General features: G+C 38.3%; 1 protein-coding gene and 1 pseudogene across 1 annotated transcript; both read right to left on the bottom strand.

The window, feature by feature from the left end:
* Positions 1-3,753: 3,753 nt before the first annotated feature.
* On the bottom strand, positions 3,754-5,264 carry LOC118849567 (olfactory receptor 10C1-like). The gene is made up of 2 exons (XM_036758456.1): positions 5,208-5,264; positions 3,754-4,716 (listed from the first exon to the last, which is right to left on the bottom strand). Exon 2 carries the CDS (start codon positions 4,714-4,716, stop codon positions 3,754-3,756), a length of 963 nt encoding a protein of 320 aa, XP_036614351.1. The 5' UTR covers positions 5,208-5,264.
* Positions 5,265-10,049: 4,785 nt separating this feature from the next.
* On the bottom strand, positions 10,050-11,378 carry LOC118852431 (annotated as a pseudogene).
* Between the last annotated feature and the right edge of the window lie 4,154 nt (positions 11,379-15,532).

The raw sequence follows: 15,532 nt of genomic DNA, 5'->3' as shown, positions 1-15,532 counted from the left end.
TAAGATACTGGTCTATGCCTGATTTCTGCCAGACTCCTTTGCAGTTCTCCCAACAAGTTTTACCAAATATGAATTCTTATCCCAAAACCTTAAGTCTTTTTGCTTATCAATTATGGGGATGACCATCAATTAGAGAATGGCTGAACAAGTTGTGGTATATGATTGTGATGTACTATAGTGCTATAAGAAATGATGAGCAGGATGATCTTAAAAATAATGGATAGACTTGCATGAAATAATGAAGAGGAAAATGAGCAGAACCAAGAGAGCATTGCATAACATAACAGCAATATTATTTTAAGGAAAACTCTGAGTGAATAAGTCATTTTGACTATTGTTGTTTTTGTTCACCCTTTCTTCTTGAAGAGGACCATGGCATTAGGGAGGTGATGCCATGACTTGCAAGTGAATTGGATTTAAGGGAAAGAAGGCTGTGCAAAGTCTCCAGCCTCACTTTCTCCTCTGGAGCCATCTGGGCCCTATGGCAAGATACAGATCAGTATGATCTTTTTAAGCTAAGGTCTTTCCCAGGTCTTAGTTTGACTGAGGCAACAACCATTCAGTGATTAAGGCTAGGCAAGAAATGAGGCAAACAATGGCCTTTTTCATCTAGTAAAAAAAAAAATCTGTCTAGGGTTTCTGGTCAAAACAGAAATAGTTGCCATTTATATTCACTCTGAGCCATCGAGGCCCAAACAATGACCAGGTGGGCCTTGGGTTGAGGCTTATTATTGGCCAATCAATGACAGCCAGAGTGATCTGGGTTTAAGGCACGGTCCTTAAGAAAGAAATCTAGCCTGTAAACCCCAAGATATCTTTTGAGGTTTCAGCAACAAAAACGTATATTCCTTTGGGCAGAGAACCCACAGGTAAGGGTATTATACCCCATGTAGACAGAGGGAGAGGAGAGAGGAGGGGAAGGGAGGGGAGGAGAGGAGAAAGGAGCTGCATGGCCCAAATGGAACTGGCCAGCTCTGTCCCCCATGGGGCAACCTGTTCTTCTTACAGGTTGTTTTTCTTCATTCTAAGCTGATGTCTTTCCCAAGTCTAAGTCTAACTGAGACAATGCAGATTCAGTGATTAAGGCTAGGTAAAAAATGTGGCAAAGAAAAGCCTCTTTTACCTAGTTTTAAAAAGAAATCAACATGGGAGGGGAACATAGTTATGTGACTTGCCCAAGGTCACACAGCTAGTAAGTGTCTGAGTCTGGATTTTAACTCAGGTCTCCTAATTCCAAGGCTGGTACTCCACCCACTCCACAATCTAGCTGCCTTACAAATTTAAACTAGCCCATAAGATACATGAATTATGAGAGATGGAAGCTGAAGGATCGTACTTCTAGCATTGCAGAAGCTTAACCATAAGAAATGTTTATACATGTTTTGAAAATCAGGGACTACCTTCTCTTGCTTCCTACATCTATATACTCCAGTATTTCTTCTTATCTTTTTGTTTGGTATTATTTGCTGCTAAAAAAAAAAAAAAGAATGGAGCCAAGAGCAGGGTTATCTCTGAGGTTTCCAGAATCTCAGCTTCCCCATTTGACAGAGGGGAGAGGAAGCTAGATGTTTGAACAAGGAGTTCAAAATTGCTCATTACCCCCCACTGATGGAAACATTACCAAATGAAACACATGGTAATCTCTTTAAGATCCTCACAAATTAACTAACCTTGAATGCTCTTTGGTGAAAGTCTCCAAGCAAACCTCAAAGCACTTTTCTATTGCCTGTAAGCCTGGAAAGTCTGGAAAATCACTGAAAGTATAATTTCATAAGAGTATTCAATATTTGGAAAAGTAAAGAAAGTTTGAACTGAGCCACACATCCCCAATCACATACTGCTCATCTCCTAAGCCACTGTTGTACCAGAAGGGAGAAAAACATAACAATATGTCATTGAATCATCTCTAATATCCTTTTCCTAGAAACAGGAAAGAATGGACTTAACAGAGACATTAAGTTACAGCATGACAAAGTACTCTCAGCTTCACGACAACAGGGGGTGAGAGAGGGTTGTGATCCACCCCTATCCAGAGTCCCTCAGTAGCCCATTCTCTTTCTCCAGTCCAACAAGTCCACTAAGTTCCTTCACCAAGAGCCTAATGCCATAAAAAAGACTTCAATTCTGGTCCCATGACCACTCAAAGAGGTTACTTTTCATCATTTCGCTAGCAAACTGGAAAAAATTACAGAATTTATACATATGCTCTACCTCTCTTTAACAAATCTATTACTTGTCATCATGGCTCTCTGCAAGCAGCCTTGTCTGCCTCATCCATGTAGGCAATCACATCACCTAAGCATGCTAATGTCTGCTCATCAGTCCCTATCACAAGCAGAAGCATAATATAGAAGCTAAGGGGGTCCTTTAGAGGTACAGGCATCTGCTAAAATTCTCTCTGTTAAAGGTGAGCAACCAATAATGTCTTGATTTGCTTAATTGTTCATTTATTCCTTCAAACTTAGGGGAATCAACAAGGGGAAATTCTTTTCTCAATTTGATTTTTCACTAACAGAAAAGAACTGGTTGCTGGTTTGGAAATGATGGGAACTCTGGAGTTTGTGATAAAGAAGCAGAAATTCAGGCATATTCTGACACATATATAGATTTTAAGGAACCAGAATTCAAAGGATTTAGAGGAAAGATAAGTAGGCTACCATGGACAAAAATACAAAAGAGGAAGTCAGACCAGGAAGGACGAAAGATGTTTAACAATGAAGTTATGAAGACTGAAGCAATTACAATGAGAATTAAAAATAGGATTTGTCTTACAACGTAGGTGTGGACATAGAAGGAACTAGTAAACGAAACTTAAATCCCCAAAAGAAATGTATAGAAGACGGAAGCAAGTACAGGTAACAAAGCATTAATTTAAAAACATGACCCAGTGTTGTAAAAATAGTGTCAGGAATGCTAAGATTCAGAATCATCTGAGAATGGCAAGGTGAGTGGACCATAGAACTACCACTTCCTTTTGCTTGGAAGCTCTCACCATTAATGTAGACCATAATCACTATTGTTTTTCTGACTTCTTCATCACATGGGTGATCCATCTTTTTCAGAAAAAAAAAAAAAACCACTATTCGTATGCCCAATGTAAGAGTTTTTTTTACTGAATTTCATCTTAGTAGATTCACCTCAATACTCAAGCCATCAAGATCTTTTTGGATCCTGATTCTATCATGCAGTACATCAGCTATCCTCATCTTTGTGTCTTCTGCATATTCGAAGATTGTGCTTATCCAAGCTCTTATAAAAGAAACTATAAAACGTTAAAAAGCACAGGGCCAACCCAGTGGCAGAAATTTACAGAGAGGCAGATTTTAACTCAGTTCAAGGAATAGCTGTAGAATAAAAACAATCCAAAGGTACTGCTTATGGTAATGAGGTTTACTAATAAAGACCTTCAAGCAAAAACACTAATTTACCAATTGTCATGGATAGAATCTACCAACTACCTTTCTCAACTCTTCTCCAATCCATATCTGAGGAGGAATCTTCTTACCAACATCCCAAAATGTTCCTATGAAATACATCACCAGATCCTATAGCAAGAACAACCAGGCATGCTACTCTGCTCTCTTACTTACCAGTATGGAGAGAAGGATATCAAAGAAAAGAATCCACATTTCTACCATACCTGAATTGATGAGAGCAGAGACATACAGTCAAACTGTTAGGACAAATCTTTTTGTTTTGGGTTTGTTTGCTTGTTTGTTTTTACTAATTATTGTCTTTGCCCCAAGGTCAAGTTTATGCAGCTTGGCTAAGAGGATGCCTCCTGGCTATTCTCCAAAAGGCTCCTTTCACTTCTTTGTTTCTTAGGGTATAGATGACTGGGTTGAGTGCAGGGGTGACTACTGTGTACATGAGGGCAGTTGCTTTGTCTGTGTCTGGAGTATGGGCAGCCTTGGGTTGAAGGTAGGTAAAGAGGGCTGTGCCATAGAAGAGAGAGACAACCAGAAGATGGGAGGAACAAGTAGAGAAAGCTTTGCGCCTGCCAGCAGCAGAGGGCATTCTCAAAATGGAAATGAGAATGCGGGCATAGGAGCAGAGAATGAGCAGGCAGGGGCTCATAATGAAGAGCACAGAAACAGAAAAGAGCACGATCTCATTGTGGGAGGTGTCCACACAGGCCAGTTGCACCACAGGCATGATGTCACAAAAAAAGTGCTGGATTTGTCCTGTGCCACAGAAGGGGAGAGTAAAGATCCAGGTGGTCTGGGCTGACTCCACAACCACTCCTGTTGTCCAGGAGACTGCAGCCAATTGCAAGCACACCCTAGGGTTCATCAGTAATGTGTAGTGTAATGGGTAGCAGATAGCAACAAAGCGATCATAAGCCATGGCTGCCAGCAGGCAGCACTCTGTCAGCCCCAGGATGGTGAAGACATACATCTGAGCTGCACAACATGCCACACTCATTGTCTTGGGCTCCACCAACAGGTGCACCAGCATCTGAGGCACCACACTAGTGATATAGCACATCTCCAGAAAGGATAGATTTGCCAGGAAGAAATACATGGGAGTGTGGAGGGTAGGGCTCACCCAGATCAGACAGATGATCACCAGGTTTCCTACCACAGTGAATGTGTATATGGCTAAGAATACCACAAAGAGCATGGGTTGTAGCTCACCGAGAGAGGAGAAAGCCACAAAGGAGAATTTGGTGCAGACAGTCTGGTTTTCCTTCATTTCTGGCTCAGAGCTTGACATCTACAGAGGCAACCAAGAATTGTTTGATAAGAGGATAAGTGTATTCATATATGCATGTACAAACACACACACACATAAATAATGGAACAAAGCTGCTTCCTAGAGCCATGCACTGGGCTACGAACTATGCAAACTAGTTCCTGATGCTAAATATTTATTAATATTACCTAATATAGTATACAGTAAGAACAGTTAAGTGTTGTTTAATTAATTGATTAAAAAGTATGTCAGAAATCAGTGTAACAAGGCTCAGCTTTCAGGATGGTCTGTTGATATCTTTATCATAATGTAAAATAAATGGTTGAAATAAAAATTATCTTTAGATAATTAAAATGTAACTTGATGCTCATTTCAGCTTATCAGGATAAGACCCAAAGGGCATTCATTGACAGTATACAAAAAGAAACCATCATTTGCTGCCCACAACCCCCTTTTGATAGCTCTCTAAGCATTGAGTTTTGCCTTTAGAAATGAATATCATGCATACCTGCATGCAGAATGTAAATGTCTTTTTGATTCTATCTCTTTCCTCCTCTCTTGAGGCCTCTAAGCACAAACAGCTCAGTAGAATGGGAGACGGTAGCATTTTAACTCTTGCTGAAGTCCTCTGGGACCAGAGGCCTAATAGTGCTTTGGCTTTGTCTCAGAGGAATGTGTAAAGAAACAATAACATTAACCTGGGTACAATTTAACTTTTTTTTTCACACTACATTTGAGAGACACAGTTGCTGCATGCAACATCATTTCACTTTTCTATTGAATACTCCATGGAATTCAAATCACCATTAATCCCTCATCCACACATAAATCTTGTAAAGAATCATGGAATCTGGTTCAGCTAGTAAATGCCCTATGTGACATAATGATGGAGGAGAAAATATAATTGTCACAAATTTCTTCTCTAGGTAAAAAATCCTCACCTTGGACCAAGGTCTTCACATTCTTCTGGTGCTTCAGGGTTGTTTCATATAAAAACAGATAATTACAAGCCCAGTGTATGTGGTGATTGACTTCTATGGAGTCTACATGTACATGACTCTCAGAGAAAGACGCAAACCAGTCCTTGCTCTCAAGGAGTTGAAAGTCTAATGGTATTGGAATACATGTAGAGATAAACTTGATCTTGGGATCTTTTAACTCAGATGCTCATCCATCTCTAGATGAAAGTGCAATTTATGTTCATGGGATTAAAAATCCAAATTTATATATATATATATATATATACATTATATATGTGTGTGTATCTATATATATCTATATAGATACACATATATATATATAATATGAAATATATCCATAATATATACTATTTATGGAGAGATGGAAACTGAGGGATAATATTTCTAGCAAAGAAAGCTCAACCAAAAGTGATTGTTCTTGTTTGTATGTGCTTTGAAGAAAGATCAGAAAGTGACCTTTCCTTGCTTCCTATTTTTCTATATATTCCTTTATTTCTTCCAATTATTTTTAATTCAATAAGCAGAAAGTTTTCTATTTCTAGAGAGAATATAAAAATTAATCATTTCTCGTAGATACTGATGAAATTATTTTATTGATTTCTAGTAAGGATTTTTAAGTTTTTCTTTGGTATTATTTGCTACTGAAAAATAATGGATCTAAACTTAGGCTTATCTCTGAGATCTCCAGAATATCAACTTCCCCATTTTACAGAGGGGAAAGGAAGTCAGACGTTTTGACAAGTACTTCAAACCTATCCATTACTCCCACCAGTGAAAACATTAGCAAATGAAACATGTGCATAATCCCTTTAAGATCATAAAAAACTAACTTCCCTTGAGTGCTCTTTGGAGAAAGTTCCCAAACAACCCCAAAGGACTTGTCTATTTCCTGTAAGCCTGTGAAGTCCGGAAAATTCCTGAAAGTATAATTTGATAAGAGTATCAATCAACTTTTGAGAAAGTTAAGGAAATCTGAACTGAATCACACATTCCCAATCACATCCTGCCCAACTCCTAAGCCTGTGTTGTATTAGAAAGTAGAAGAACATAACAATATATCGTGGAATAGCTGGGGCAAAATTTGATCCAATTTTCTGAAAGCTTTTTTAAGCAACTGCTCTTGATTTGTCTTATTTTTAGGTAAATTGGAATCCCTGGGGCCTTATAATCTAGGAAATGTAATTATTTGTTTAAGTTGTATTCCCATTTAAATGCGTGTTGTCTTGTTATAAATTAACATATTGAAAAAGTTAATGCCTTTTCAGAATATTAACTCTTTTCTTAGCGGTAGGGTCTAGTCAGGTGTTTGATATTTATTTTATTTATATTTATTTTTATTCAGTTTGTACTTTTAAAAAAAATCTATTTTTCTTCTTCAGTTTTATTATGATGTCTGTCATTTTCAGTTGTATATTTTAAATAGTATTTCTTTCAGGGTTACAAATTAATGAATTAGTGAACTGTTTCCAATTAAGAAGTCACATTTCTAAAATGACATCAAGACTGAATGCAGGAAAGACATGAGTCTATGCAACATTTTTATTGTGACCCTGTTTGAGGTTTTCTTGTCAAAGATACTGAAGTGATTTTTCCATTTCCTTCTATAGATAATTTTACAGATGAGAAACTGAGGCAAACAGGATTAAGTGACTTGTTCAGGATCATGCAGCTAGGATGTATCTGAGGCCAGATTTGAACAAAATACTACTTTGGGAGACTAAGTTAATACAACTGCTTTTTAGTGGCTGCAAGGCATCCTCTGATAATATTAACCCATTAGCTCTCACTACTATTTAAGAGAGTCAAATAAGAAAGTGCTCTTATGAAAACTGCCCAGTTTTCTTCTTTTTCTCTTCTTACTTTAAGTAATAAATGCCTCAAAATGCTCTTATTTAGCTTATGCTTCCCTAAAACCACCACATCTTGATAACATGAATTGCTGTCTGGTCAGCAAATCCTCTCCTGGATTTGTGTAATTGATTTTTCTTTTTTTAATCCAAGTAGTTCAAAGGTACTCAATGTAATACTGCCAATTGATATTCTGTTTTCAAGGATTATTCTTTCTATTTTTAATTGAGTAATTAGAAGTGCAGAAAGTGTAGGTAATCTTCCCAGACACCATTAAAATAGCTCACAATGAAATAGTTCCGTAAGCTTCACAACACTAATGTGTCATGACAACTCCATGATGTAGTTTGCATGAACATTGTCTCTTATAAAGAGAGACTCTGCGAGTTGAGGTGACCTGCGGAAGAGGTCTAAGCAAAATGATGATGGTAGGGAACCATACGTTTCTAGGGGTGCTCAAGACCCCAAAATACCTACACACCAGGTCCTGCTGAAAGAATTTGACTCAAGCCTTCTAAGCCAAGGGAAAAGACAAAGCTTATTAAGGATTCACAATAATAGGTTGTCTTAAGAAATCCCACTCTTTGTGATGCCTGTTTTCACAAGTGGGCCAGATTCAATCTACTGAGCTAGATTGAATCTGACCTGTTTTCACAATTTAGATTGAATCTGAGTGCCTTCATGGAGGCAAGATGGAGATTATATACCCAAAGATTGTAGGAGGGATTGAGGGTTGGTCTGGGGTGACTAGAGGAGGGGTTTTAAAGGAGGATGAGATGAGGTCAGACTCCAGGAACCAAGAGAATGGGATTAAGGGTAGGAAGTAGCTGAAGGCATGGATATTGATAGTATCAAGGGTGGGAAAGTAGCTGGACAATAAAGGGCAAGACTAGGTAGAGATTTTGGCCTAATGATAATGTAAGGCTTATGGTCTTAGGTGAAGGCCAGATCTAGTTGGAAGATTCAAGGAGAATTCAAGGGGGCTCCCAGAGACTGTATTCCAGATTCAAGGGGGTTCCTAGAGACTGTGCCCTCATCACTGTCAATGGTCACAGAGGTAGTAAGGGTAGTAACTTAACCTCCTTACTTCAGGTCTTTCATGTTGTTGTGTTTTTAAATAAATATTTTATTCTTTTAAAGTTACATGTTAAAACATTTTTTACCTTTCTAAAATTTTGAGTTGCATAATCTTTTTTTTCTACAAATGGATCATTAACTTTATTTGAACACTTGCTAAAAAACTTGAAGAACCTTCTATTTACCCATGCAATCCTACAACCACTCCCTGAAATAGCAACATAAATCATCTGCCCCAGTGCTTACAGGAATTTGTATGTTTGTGACTTTAACTAAACATGTCAGAATGGCTTCCTTGGAGGATTCAATACATTTGCTTTTAAAGAAAACTTTCATGAGTGCTGAATGTTCAGAGTCAAGATAAACCAAATGATTTTCTTTCTGAACATTTTCCTCTTTCACAAAGGAGGTTGAAATGCTATCAGGACACTGCCTATAACTGCATTCTTATTCCTTTGTTTCTGAATATTTTAATCCAAGTAGTGGGAACTTCCTCTCTGTTTCAGGAAGGTCCTACACTTATGAGGGAGAAGCAACAGCAGTGGTTTCTTGTCCTTAAAAGGAAAAGTTTTCAAACCTCCTAAGTGTGAGCATTCTGCAGTCTCAGGAAGATGCTACCCAATCATGAAACTAAAAAGCACCATAGTCAATACTGCATAATTTGTCATTTAGTAGAGATTTGTTTCCAGTACGTAGTTTGAAAATATAGAATTTGGAGCTTTTCTTTTAAGAAAAATGTCCCTATCAAACCCCAGGATTTTGCACAAGGGGTGTTAGAAACCATCAAGCAGAGCACAGTCAGTTCCCCCCAAAATATTTGTCAACAAAAATATTTTCAGAAGCTCTAGTTTTCTTATTCCCTTTGAAATATATAAGATTTGTCATCTATTATCTCTGAATCAAACTGCTTGAGTAGGAAGCATTTGTGGTTACTTCATGCAGTGATCATTAATAGAGTCACAATTAACCAGCAGAGGGCAATAACAACCCCTTAAATTCCAGTAAAATGAATAGCTTAGTAGTAAGGAGTTCTTGGATTTGTTTTCTGTTTTCAGTTGTTTTAAATTGGATTCAGTTTGTGTCAGAAAGCTATGACTACTGAACACTCAAGATTGATCAAAACCTAACATGCCTACCCCAACCCAGTGTTCAGAAGTTTCTCCAAATGATGCTTCTCTAACTAGCAGCTAAAGCATTCTCAGTGAACACCACAGACTTACTGGGATACCTATAAAGATTTAAAGCAATAATTTAGATTTCTATTAAAATAAAACAAAGATTCACAAAATTTATCAAAAGGGATGGAATAAATTGTGGGAAAGAGTGGCAAAAATAGAGATGGGATGAAGGGAGGAATCAATTTTCATTTGTCCATGACATTGATGTCTATACTCTACTCCATCCCTAAATGGTATTTCCAACCCAAGTTACCAAGAAAAGTCCCCAGTTTCATGGCATGTGAGGCTACCCTGCCTCATCAGCCATGTTAAGTATATAGTTAGCTATGTGTCAACCTGCAAGTTTGGTTAAAAGAGGCAAACTGGCTAGGTGATATGTAAATTCATACTGTTTATTCCATTAAAGCTAGCAAAGCTAGCGTATTTGTACATACAAAAAGCCAGAGCATCAGTTCTGACTATCTGAACAAAAGAATGAGAAAGCTTAAATACATTTTTAGAACAATCCCAGCTCAGCATGTCTGTGTCACTCAAATTTATGATCTCCATGTATGTTTAATCACAGCATAAGAAAGAAATTTCTTAATTGGATAGGATTGTAAGTACAAGAAGATAAGAGAGTTGACTAAGTGTCAATTGAAATTACAATCCAGGACACCTGTATTTTCTTTACCATTAACATACCATAACATAGTATATGTCTATAAAATATTAAGATAAAAAAAGTGCCATTATTCAAGATAGTGTCTTGGGTTAAGGGTCTCATCCTTAATGGCCATGACCAGAGGGAAGAATGCTCTTAAGTCAGCCTCATCTGGGCTTATTGAGGTAGGAAGAGGTATTCTCTGAGTAAACTCAGAGAACAAAGAGGCTTAGGCTAAGGCTCTCCTTTTGGTTGATTATTAGTTTAGGCTCTGGCCCTCACTGAAGTTATTAAATTGATATTAAATGATTTTCACATGTCATCTTCAGTAGGTGCATCAGATACAACCCAAGAATCATTGACCTCACTCATCTGTAGGTGACAGATAGGACAGTTCCTGTGTTGATCACTCCAATTATCAATGCACTTCTGACAAAAGCTGTGGGCACAGGGCAGAATGAGGTCGACTCGCCCATCCATGCAAATATAACATTCCTTCTCATCAGTCAGCTGCTTCAGTCTTCCCATCCAAATGCTGACCTGACAGGAAGATACCGATAACAAGCTTTGGGGAGTTCCTTTGGAGATAGTAGGGACTTGTGCCAGCACCTGTGCTGCTTGACTTGTGATATCTTTATAAAGCTGGATAAACTGATACAAATTCATGATTCTTGAAGCTTCTACAATTCCACTGATTTTGTTAATCTTGGTACATAGCACCTATCTAAGCACCTTCCAAAAGGCAGAGGAATCCGATCCTGGCTGTACCTCAAACAGAAGGTGCTTTTCTTGGCCAGAAGCCACTTTTGCAGTTACATGATTCAGTTCAGCTACTCTCCCCAGAAATTCCTCATAGGGAAGAGAACCACTTTCTCAAAACATAGAGGTGCGTTTGGTAAATTTTTCAGGCAACTTGTTTATCACCATTTGTGTCTGATCAGAAATTTGTAGTCCCATGGTGAATGTAATTGAAAATCCAGTAAGAGTGGTGTTTCATTCACATCTGTGGTTTTTCCTACTTTATGGCTTCAGGGTCCCCCAGGGAATCACCAATTAGGGACCTGCCCACCACCAGCACCTTCCCTGCCAAACCCGCAGGAGGCAGCTCTGGGACAGAAGGCTCAGTGATGGCCCCCATAGTGGTGGCAGCTCCACCTTCGAGTTGCAAATTCTTTCCCTCCTTTCCTCCTTTCCCCCCTCCTTGAGAAGGCACTGTATTTGAAATAGGTTATACATGTGCAACCACACAAAAAAATATTTCCTGTTAGTCATTTTGTAAAAGAAAACACAAAAAAAAAAAACAAGAAAAAATGAAAGAAGTTTTAAAAAAGCATACTTTGGGGAGAGGATTCTGGGAAGATGGTGGAGTAGGTCAGAAAATTCCAAGCTCTCAAGATTTTCCCCCACAAAAGAGTGGAAATAGCACTTTAGGGTGCTGAAAGTGTGGGTGTTTTCAAAGAAGAATAAGGCCACAACTGGAGTCTTCCTGGGAGAAATTGAAAAGATCAGAAAAATCCCAAGATGAGATTTAGTCCCTGAGAAGAGTAAACACCTCCAGGCTAGGTTCCATTTTAACAACAAGTAGCAAGTCCTGGGTTTAGTTGATTTGAGAGGCTGCCTCAGCCACAGCCATAGGAACTTTTCATCCAGGAATACTGAGGTGAGTTGGGCATTTGAGCCCAGGAAGATTGAGGGAACCTCTGTTGACAAGAAATGCCAGACCCAGCTGTGCTGCAAAAAGCAGTGGGGCAGAGAAGGAACTAGCATACCCCCGGTTACTGTAAAAGCAGTGGGGAAGAAAGCCCCTGTCCGTGGGCAGTTAGAAGAAGTTGGTGATTTGGCTTTGGTTCCAGGCTAGAGGGAAGAACTGAAGATCTGGGGCAAGAGGCACCATTTACCTAGGGCTAGAGGTGGTTACAAAAATCAAGCTATTACCACAAAAAATATACAAGTAAAGGAGAAAGAATCCAACCATAGAAAGATACTATGGGAATAGAGATGACCGGGGTTCATCTTCAGAAGAGGATATTGAAGTAAAGAAACCCCCAGAGAGTAATGTCCAATGGTCACCTGCCCAAAGAGAATTTATAGAAGATCTTTTAAAAGGCTTTAAAAATCAAATGACAGAGATGGAGGAAAAAAATTAAAAAAATAAAAATAATCCTAGAAAAATAAGAAAGTTATGACAGGAAAGGCAACCAATTAGAAAAGGAGATCCAGGATCTTAAGGAGGAAAATGACACCTTGACAATTAAAATTAGGCAAAGTGAAGCCAGTGAAATTATAAGAGATGGAGAAATAATTAAACAAAATATGAATAATGAAATAATAGAAGAGAAAGTAAAACAACTTATAAGAAAAACAACAGATTTGGAGAACAGATCAAGAAAAGAAAATATAAAAATAATCAGACCAACTGAAAGTTATAATAAAAAAAAGAATCTTGATACAATAATACAAGAAATAATTAAAGAAAATTGTCCTGAAGCATTAGAACAAGGCAGGGAAGTAGAAATAGAAAAAAAAATCCATCAATCACCACTTAAAAGAGATCCTGTGAGGAAAACACACAGGAATATCATAGTCATATTCCAAAACCCCCAGCTGAAGCATAAAATATTAAAAGAATCAAGATTAAAACAATTTAAACATGATGGTCTCACAATTAGAATTACACAAGACCTAGCAACAGAGACATTAAAGGACCTCAGGTCCTTTTTTTTTTTTTTTTGAGCATCTGAATATAAACTTTGAGCTCCAGATTCTCTCCCCTCTTCCCTCCCCACCCACCCTCCCTAAGAAGGCAAGCAATTCAACATAGGTCACACTTATATCAATATGCAAAACACTTCCACAATACGATATATGGAAGAGCAAAAGAACTGGGGCTGTGGATAAAAATATCACACCCTGCAAAATTAAGTATCATTCTGAATGAAAAAATGGATATTTGATGAACTCTCAGATTTTCAAGACTTTGTTAAAATAAAATCCTGAACTTAATAGAAGATTTGACATACAAGAACCAAGAAGAACATAAGGTATATACCAAAGACTGATTATAAGAGATTCATAAGGACAGACTGTTTACCTTTTATATATGTAAAATATGTCTCAGATTCTTATCAATAATTGGCAAGCTCATAAGAATTATTGGTGTAAACTTGACTATGATATGAACTTAAAAGGTAAAACCATTTAGGAACAGCTAAAAAGAGTAATTATTTTATACAAGAGGAAGAATTTTACGCAAGAGGAAGAATGGATTCAGAGAAATTAGATGGCGGGGGGGAAGGCTGGTAGTTTTGGTAACCCACTTTCATTGGGAATGGGTTTAAGAGGGAACAATACATATATATTTAGAAGAGCATAAAGGTCTTCTAAATTTAGAAGAAATAAAATGGTAGGGGCATAGGGAGGGGAGAGAGGACAAGGGAGGAATTTTTAGAGGGGAGCATGAGGGAACAGGTAAAAGGGAGTATAGAAGGGGATTTAGATTTATGGGAATGGGAGGATAGGGGAGGGATCGGTGGAGTGGAGTAGGCAAGTAATAGGAGGGCAAGGTAGTGGGTAGAAGTAAAGTGGAGGAGTCAGGAGGGATAGGAAACAAGAGATATGCACAAACATCAAAATAAAGATCAGGAATAGAGTATGTTTGGGAAAGTATATGTCTATATATGTATGCATACATGTATATGTGTATGTATATATCTGTAACTATAGAGAAACATCTAAACCTTATTGTAGAGGGAAGGGAGGGAAAAAAGAACAAGGTAAAAAAAATGTACAGCAGAGAACAAAAGAAAACTCACAAGGAAGCACATGTATTATTTATCATATAGGCTTTCTTGAAATGAAAATCCATTGTTTTATATTTTGTATCCTCACATTCTGCTATGCATATGACATGCTTTTTTTTCTCTTTCTTACTTTGTATTCCTTTCAATATTTAAGTTTATGATAAGTCACAGAAAAGAGAGATAGAGTGTAGTATGTGAGGAACAGAGAAAAGGCCAGTTTGGCTGGGTCTCAGAGTGTAAGAGGTGGAGTTATATACAAATAGAATGAAAAGAAGGGTTGTGGGGGGTGGAGCCAAGATAGCAGAGTGTAAACAGGGACTTGCTTGAGCTCTCATCCAAATAACTGTAAAAAATGACTCTAAATAAATTCTAGAGCAGCAAAATCCACAAAATGACAGAATAAAACAAATTTCAAGATGAAGACAAACAGGAAGGTTTATAGGAAAAGTTTGTCACACCAGTCTGAGAGAGGAGCACAGTTCAGTGTGGGCCATGCTCGCACAAATGGGCCAGAACAGGCCTCAGGGAACTGAATTACTGGCAGCTGTGGTGGTTTCCAGACTTCTCAAACCACAAACACCAAAGACAACTTAGAAGGTCAGTAGCAAAGGTCTGTGGGACCTGGGTGAGAGAGGAACATGGTCCAGCCCAAGCCCAAGGGTGGTGGCTTCAGTGGCAGTGGCAGTGGCAGCAGCTGCTTCCGGAGCTCTTGGTCCACAGATGGTGGGGGGCATCTAGTGGTTGATCACAGGGAGATTGCAGGGATCTCTTTGTTGGTACTGAGGCAGGATTCTCTTGCTTTGCCTTGCTTGGATCTGGGTCACAGGCCTGGGTGGTGGTCCTGGGGCTAGGAGGAGGACTAGTTTGGAGGGGCTTGTGGCTGTGGTGGAGAGGGAATCCTCCTCACAGTGCCAAGGCAGAAAAGAGTATTTATGGTCATTCACAGACCACAGCACATACCAGGGGATAAGTAAACACTTCTCCTTTGATCATACAACCTTGAAAGACTAAAAATTTACAGGTTCTCTAGAAATATCTTTGAAAACGGCTGCGCAAAACCCTTGAAGTTTGGAACAGTGCATTCTCTACACTGGAAGCAGAGTCCTATCTTAACAAAGAGCTAAAAGGTCAAGTAATTGGCTGGGAAAATGAGAAAACAGCATGAAAAAAAAATAAGACTACAGAATCTTACTTCGGTGATAAGGAAGATCAAAACATACAACCAGACAGAGACAACAAAGTCAAAGTTCCTACATCCAAAGCATCCAAGAAAAATATGAATTGGTCTCAAGTCATAGAAGAGATCAAAAA

Source organism: Trichosurus vulpecula, chromosome 5, assembly GCF_011100635.1.
Source record: "Trichosurus vulpecula isolate mTriVul1 chromosome 5, mTriVul1.pri, whole genome shotgun sequence".
In the NCBI taxonomy this organism is placed as follows: Eukaryota; Metazoa; Chordata; class Mammalia; order Diprotodontia; family Phalangeridae; genus Trichosurus; species Trichosurus vulpecula.
This window is presented reverse-complemented; position numbering and strand designations above follow the sequence as displayed.